Source organism: Nematolebias whitei, chromosome 4 (assembly GCF_014905685.2).
Source record: "Nematolebias whitei isolate Nwh7 chromosome 4, NemWhi1, whole genome shotgun sequence".
In the NCBI taxonomy this organism is placed as follows: Eukaryota; Metazoa; Chordata; class Actinopteri; order Cyprinodontiformes; family Rivulidae; genus Nematolebias; species Nematolebias whitei.
The window spans coordinates 50,250,000-50,257,284 of NC_056501.1; the positions used below are offsets into that span (position 1 = coordinate 50,250,000).

Consider the following 7,285-nt stretch of genomic DNA (forward strand, 5'->3'; position numbering starts at 1 on the left):
ATCCAACATCTGCAGCATCCAACATCTGCAGCATCCAACATCTGCAGGGTTCTTGTAGGAGCGTTCATGTAAATAATGTCACCGTGATCAATGGAGGGAAGGAAAGTCACAGATACAAGACGTTTCCTAACATTCAGAGTTAGACAGGATCTGTTTCTGAAAAAGAAACCCAGTTTAACTTTCAGTTTCTTTATCAAGTTTTCCACATGGAGCTTAAAAGAGAGATGTGAGTCGACCAAGATACCCAAATATTTATAGGAATCAACAAACTCAATGGGGACACCTTTTGAGGATAAAATCGGAGGAAGAACTGCTGGGACCGACTTCCTGTTTGAAAAAAGCATCCCTTTGGTTTTGTCGGCATTTAGGACAAGTTTGAGGTGAAACAAATCAGTCTGGATGATGTTAAATGCAGATTTCAAAAGCTTGAAAATCTTAGCAACAGTTTTAGCTCGACAATAAACAACTGTGTCGTCAGCATAGAAATGTATGGATGAGTTAGGGATGTTTTTACCTACATTACGTATGTAGATTGTAAAGAGGGTAGGTCCTAAGACTGAGCCTTGTGGTACATCATTGTTGACTGTTGAATAACTGGAGGAAGTACCATTATGTTGAACACATTGCCTCCGGTCTGAGAGATAGTTAGAGAACCAACCAATGGTGTGTTCTGAGAAACCGATTTCTGAGAGTTTATGACACAAGATGTTCTGATCCACAGTGTCAAAAGCTTTAGACAGGTCTAAGAAAAGTGCAGCACAATAATCCTTAGCATCCAGTGCTTCAACAACGTCATGAAGAACCTTCAGTGAAGCAGTGGTTGTGCTGTGTTGTTTCCTGAAACCAGATTGATGTGGAGGTAAGATGTTAAATGAGTCCAGGTAATTTTTGATTTGAGAGTTTATCAGTTTTTCTAGAACCTTGGCTAAAATGCAGAGTTTAGAGATTGGTCCATAGTTGTTCAGTGAGGTGGGGTCTCCTCCCTTCAGCAAAGGAAGAACAAAGGCTGTTTTCAAGTGTCTGGATGGAGTTTTGTCTTATGGAGAGATTGAAGATGTGGGTCACAGGGACTGTGATGATGTGAGCAGCCAAATCGACTTGAGCGAAGATAAAAATCAGATATTGAGCTTTGACAGATTATCAGTTGAAGAATTTGGTCTCACAGTAGCTGAGAGTAATCCCAAATACATACTTACATTTATTTTTCCCAGTTTATATGTTTATTTTATGATTGTCTACTGTTGTCATCATTCTTTGTTAAAGCAGGTCTCTGTTGTAAACGAGTCCTGGAGGCTCAATGAGACTAACCTGTAGAAATAAAGGTTGAATAAAAACTCCAAGTACTAACTAATCATGCAAAATGTTTGTTTGAAACCTTCTGTTAATTATTGGTCAACTCAGTCTGTCAGTAAAATATCTAATGAACCACTGAGCGGAGTTCCACAGCAACCTGCAAACCTTCCTACTGTTGCTTTAATCATGGATAATAAGCTACAAACAACAATACAGCGGCTGAGCAGACAGTCTAAACGGTTATGTAAGTCCATCACGTCATGACGGCTGTTTTTTACATTTTAGAACTAATTTGGTAAAAATGCTAACAATTATCTTTAAACTTAGAAAATTATCTTTACATTTCTGAAAATCAACTGAAGACCCCCGACTTGTTTTATGACCTGCATGGGTTTCAACCACAGCTCAGGGTACCACCTTGTTATTATTATTTTATTTTTATAATTTGATCAGTTCTTTCTTCGATTGTTGTTTCCCTGTGTCTGTTATCTATGATCTGTGTAGCTCAGTGTTGGTGTCACGGTCGAGATAACAACCGTATTTTCCAGTGTATCAGTCGCTCCGGACCATAAGTCCATCATCACTCCATAAAGCATCATGAAGAGGAAAAAACCATTTATAAGTCGCTTCAGCGTATAAGTTGCATTTATTTGATGGTCCAAACCACTTCATTTCACCTGGCGGTGCAGCTCCGTCCATCCAGAGCCACTAGCTCTCCAGCGTTCCTCCGCCTGCACCAGCTGAGTGAAGCGAGCGTGCACGGGAGGACTCGCTGTTGCAGTTCTTAGACATTTAAAGCATCAGTCAAATATTGGGTTATGAATATGACAAAAGAACACAAGTTGCTTCGCCACAGTCGCAGGACGGACCAATCTATGCAAAAAACTGCGACATATCTGCCGGAAAACACGGTACTTCCATTTTGGTGTGAGCTGGAGAACTTTTAAAATAATGTGCCGATTTCCATTTTTGCGTGTGGCTGCATGTACACGTAAGAAAAGTCTCCATGAAAACATGGGTTGCCAGGTCAGAGCCCACGATGGCCACCACCACCATACATATGTATACATGTAACGTCACTTCAAGAAACCGTGTTCTACTTTTTACAATGCGTACAAGTATAGTTTCCCTAAATGGTTATAGTGGCTGAAGTCTAATCTTTGAACAATGCCCCCCCCCCCCCCCCCCCATTGCTGCTGGTGGTGGATCAACTTGCTTCCTCCACTCGTCAGGATTTGTCACTAAAAATAAAAACTCTTTCTGTTGCGCACTGGGACAACTTGCACCAAAACATTTTTCTTTACGTTCATGTGTGTTTACCAGTACTTGCATTCTTTGCTCAGTTCCAGTCCAGAAAAACACTCGTCTTGAAAACTTCGGCGTGCTGCTTGTAAACTGGAACTTTTGATCAAACCAGTGCATCTCTGGTCTTTTGATTTCCCCTTGAGCTTATTTTCTGCAGCGCTTCGGTTGTTGCAAACTTCTGTCATCGTTTTACTCTTTACTTCCTTTTTGCCTGTTAAACATTTAATTTAGTGTTCATGAGAGATCTCCTTATAAAACTAATACTTCAGTAATTATAAAGGTGTACGTGACTGTGGGAAGGCACACCACTGCACAATGCAGTTTATTGTTTAAATGTGTCAAACCATCTTTTCATGCAGGACATTTGGAGTTTCCATCTTCAGTCATGCCTTTTCCTTTCGGGAAGTCTCAGAAGAATCCAGGTGAAATAGTGAGGAGCTTAAAGGACAATGTGACCTACCTGGAGAAGCTGGAAGCTGGAGAGAGCAAGAAGTGTGAGAAGGTCTGAACCACGTGTAACTCTGGCAGAACAATGACCTTTTTGTTGTTTCATTAGATGAGCTAAACGTCACTCTTGTTGACTGCTGCTGTTGTTAAGGTTGCAGAGGAGGTGTCCAAAAACCTTGGTTCCCTAAAGGAGGTTCTCTGTGGAACGGGTGATAAGGAGCCTCAGACTGAAGCTGTGGCTCAGCTTGCACAAGAGCTTTACAACACCAACCTTCTTATCGCCCTCATTGCAAACCTGCAGAAGATCGATTTTGAGGTGAGGAGCCGTACGTTTCAACCGAAGCAAAAAGCATGAATTATTTTGTAACGCTTTAAGTAAAGACCTGAAGTGGGACTTGTCTCGGAGCGTCTGTGCCTCAAGCAGAAGTACTGGTTCCCATCACTCGTTCATCTGAGCCTTGTGTCTCAGGGCAAAAAGGACGTGGTCCATTTGTTCAGCAATATTGTGAGACGGCAGATCGGCACTCGCACACCGACCGTGGAATACATCTCCTCACACCCAGAGATCCTCTTCATGCTGCTTAAAGGGTGAGTTCAGCTTTTTGGAGCTTACAAGAATGTCTAAGTTTGATCATTTCCCAGTTAAAGGTGAAGTGAGGAGAAGGTGTGAGACGGTCTGATTTGTTGTCGAGCGGTTGTTGAAAAGGTTCTGTTTTCTGGTGAGTCGCCCTCAAACGGGAGGAAGGCTGCTCCTCCTTCCACAGCATGTGTTTCAACAACTCCCAGAGGAGCATGCAGGAACTTGTTGTGTTCACCTGTGGGTTTCATCTGCTGCCTGAGATGGTGGAGTGCTGGTTCTACAGCCGTAAAACACATGAAGGTAAAACCCCTACCATGCTGTTAGCTCTGAGAGCAGCCACGAGTCTCAGCAGCACTTCTCTGAGGTCTTCTCAGGACGTCAGTGGATCAGACATCATCTTCTCTGCTCCAGGATGGGTTGGTTCTGCTCTTCCTTCAGTCTGGATTACACAATGTTCCCTCTGCAGTTACAAAACCTGACTAATATAATCAAATATTCAGCTGGTATTTTACTCTCTTGTACTTGAAGGTTCATTTTGACTGAGGCGGCTGTGGCTGAGTGGTTAGAGCAGTCGTCCTCCAATGCGAGAGTTGGGGGTTTGATTCCACCAGCAGTCACATGCTGAAGTGTCCCTGGGCAAGACACTGAACCCTCATAGCCTCTGATGTGTCCCATCAGTGCATGAATGTGATAAAGCTCTGATTATTCTCTTTAGAATGATTTGTTCATATTATCTTTGTACAGATGACGTAGAGCGCTGTATGAATGTGTGCAGTAGTGGTGGAACGTACACGTGGGTGTACCGTACCGTTGCAGTTATTTTTTCACTCATTAAATTTTATTAACGACAGATTATGAGCCGCGGAACTGAAGTTCCAGAGCGTGTTTCAGCACGGTGCTATTATCTTGCAGCACGCGCAGCATTAGCAGCCTAGCTTCTCGTTGTGGTCTCCTGTTTGGGAACATTATGTGTTTCTTGTTAAAAGACAAGTGAACAAATCCAAAGCTGAGTGTCCTCGTTGTTTCACAGAGACTGGATCTGCAGCAGCAACACGTCCAACTTGTTAACACCCTGAAACGACATCACCTGAACGTGAACGTAGTTTGGTTCAAACACCGATAACAGCAGCATTTAAACAACTTTATCAGGTCATTCAGATCAGTTCAGAGCAACAACACAAGCTGTAGCACGTTTTACAGCTCTGGATCTACGCCCAAATGTTTTTTACAACATCCCATCACGTCAACACTTCAGCCAAAAAGCTGTAGCAGCACTTTATGAAAAAGATGAAACTGATCTTGTCAACAAGCCCTGGACCAGATTAAAGCCCTGATGATGATGATGAACGAGAGATTCAACCACCTCATAACAGAAATGATGACCATGTAAGAAGAGGTAATGTTATTGTATTATGAGCTAATTAACATTTTTAATTTAAAATTTTAATCTTATTAACTCGTTTTTTTACCTCTGTGTTTTATTTCCAGTCTGGGAAAGAGATAGCAGCTGAGTCTTCTTCCTCTTCAGGGAAATCCACCAGAGATCACCTCCAGCTAAGAAGTCTGTGATGACTAGGGTTGAACGACTACATAATTTTTAAAATGACATTAATAAAATAAAACTCGAGTAGAACTTGAGTGCTTGATGACGTCATAGAATCTCAAGATGAAAATAAATAAAACCACAAAAAAACGTCATTTATTATTTACAACAAAAAAAGACCAACAAAACATTGGGAGCATATATTATGCTCCTCCCATTTATTATACTGCAAATAATTCACAGGAAAAACTAAACTATTAGTTATTATTAAGCTGCAAACGTGAAGAAACGCAGGGGCAGCACAGTGGCGCAACTGGTAGAACTGCTGCCTCTCAGCGAGCAGGTCCTTGGTTCAAACCCCGGTCCAGGGGCCTTTCTGGGTGGAGTTTGCATGTTCTCTCCGTGCATGCGTGGGTTTTCTCCGGGTACTCCGGTTTCCTCCCACAGACCAAAAACATGCATGTTAGGCTGATTTGTAACTCTAAATTGTCCCTAGGTGTGAGTGAGAGAGTGAATGGTTGTTTGTCTCGTTTGTCTCTGTGTCCCTGTGATGGACTGGAGACCCGTCCAGGGTGTCCCCCGCCCCTTGCACAGTGATTGCTGGACATGGGCACCAACGACCCCCGTGACCCAAAATGGAATAAGCGGGTAAAGAAAATGGATGGATGGATGGACGTGAAGAAACGCAGCACGTCAAAAACAAAACTAAAACCAGTGGGGGGTCGACCACCACGCACCACCACCAGCTGTGGTGCGCATTAAGTTTAGTTTTAGAGATTAATATGTTTATAGGTTTTTTTTATAGGTTTAGAGATTAATATTTTTTGCTTTTAGTTTGTGAAACAAGGTCAGAGGAAGCTGGTTCTGGTTCGGTCGATTGGACCCGGTGTTGCACCATATTCTGTGACCTGCAACAGTGCATGCAACACTGCCCCCTACGGTCACAATATACAGTGGTCACAGAATGTGGTGTAACACCGGTTCACAACGAGCTCCAAACAGTCAGGAATTTGATTCATCTTCTGTTTCCTTACAGTAGTTGAACCAGAAGATTCATCTTTAGTGAAATATTTACATTCGACTGATGCATTTCTACCTGTTTGCCAAGACTGGACCTGCTCCGCTCAGTCCCGCTGCTGGGAGGAATCCAGTTGGTAGCTTCTGCTAGTAGCCCGGTGCGGATCACGTGACACAATGACGTCACTGCGAATACTCAACGTGAAATTTAAAAACTCGATAGATGTCCTAGGAATCGACCTGTTGATTACTCGAGTAGTCTGTTAAAGCCCTAGATGAGTGAACTCTGAACTTTTCCAGGTACAGGTGAGAGCAGGTCCAAGAGGTTGAGAGTAATGAGGCCAGATCCAGCCACACTGCAACATTAACAAAGCTCTACCTCTTTATTCCTGCTCCTGTTGTTAGTGAGAGGTTTCCTCCACCGCTGGACATATTCACTGCAACTAGATCTGAGCTTTTGGCAGAAAATGTGGACAAGTTGGTCTTTTTGGACAAAAACTTAAAACTTGATTAGTTAGATTGTAAACTGTTGCTGCTTGTTGTTCTGGTTCTGACTGGTATTGTATTTATTTCAATTTTCATTAGTATAGTTTATTTATTGTAAAGAGTGCTGTTTATTTAAAATGTCATCCAAATTGGGTCGCTTTTATTTATTTTTATACAAACATATTGTTTACTTGGAATATTTTCAAAATAAACGTTTTGTAAGTCTTTATTTTGTCTTTTTTTTGTACTGAAAATTAACCGAACCGAGCCCTCCTTGAAACTGAACCGAACCAAAATGTGATTTTAGCGTACGTTACACCCCTGCTGTGTAGTAGAGTGATGTATGAATGTGTGTGTGGAGGTAATTGAGGCACAGATTGTTTTGTAAAGAGCTTTGAGTGTCTTGATGAGATAGAAAGGAGTTGTATAAGTACTGTCCAGTTACCATGTTGTGTGTGTGTGTGGCTGTTGAAGGTTCATAAAAGTCCATGTCTTTGCAGAGTGACTTGTTGACCACATGGGATTCTTCATGTCAGTGTAACACTGATTGATGTGTACAGTTGTTGTTGTGTACAGTTGTTGTTGTGTACAGTTGTTGATGTGTACAGTTGTTG

At 42.1% G+C, this 7,285-nt stretch overlaps 1 protein-coding gene across 1 annotated transcript in view; it reads left to right on the plus strand.

Moving 5' to 3' along the window:
- Positions 1-7,285, plus strand: part of cab39l1 (calcium binding protein 39, like 1) — a 14,987-nt gene that overhangs the window by 1,808 nt on the left and 5,894 nt on the right. Inside the window, exons 2-4 of the mRNA XM_037676027.1 lie at positions 2,958-3,100; positions 3,197-3,361; positions 3,515-3,633. Coding sequence (XP_037531955.1) covers positions 2,984-3,100; positions 3,197-3,361; positions 3,515-3,633 — 401 coding nt within the window. The 5' untranslated portion in view covers positions 2,958-2,983. The remainder of the gene's footprint in view (positions 1-2,957; positions 3,101-3,196; positions 3,362-3,514; positions 3,634-7,285) is intronic.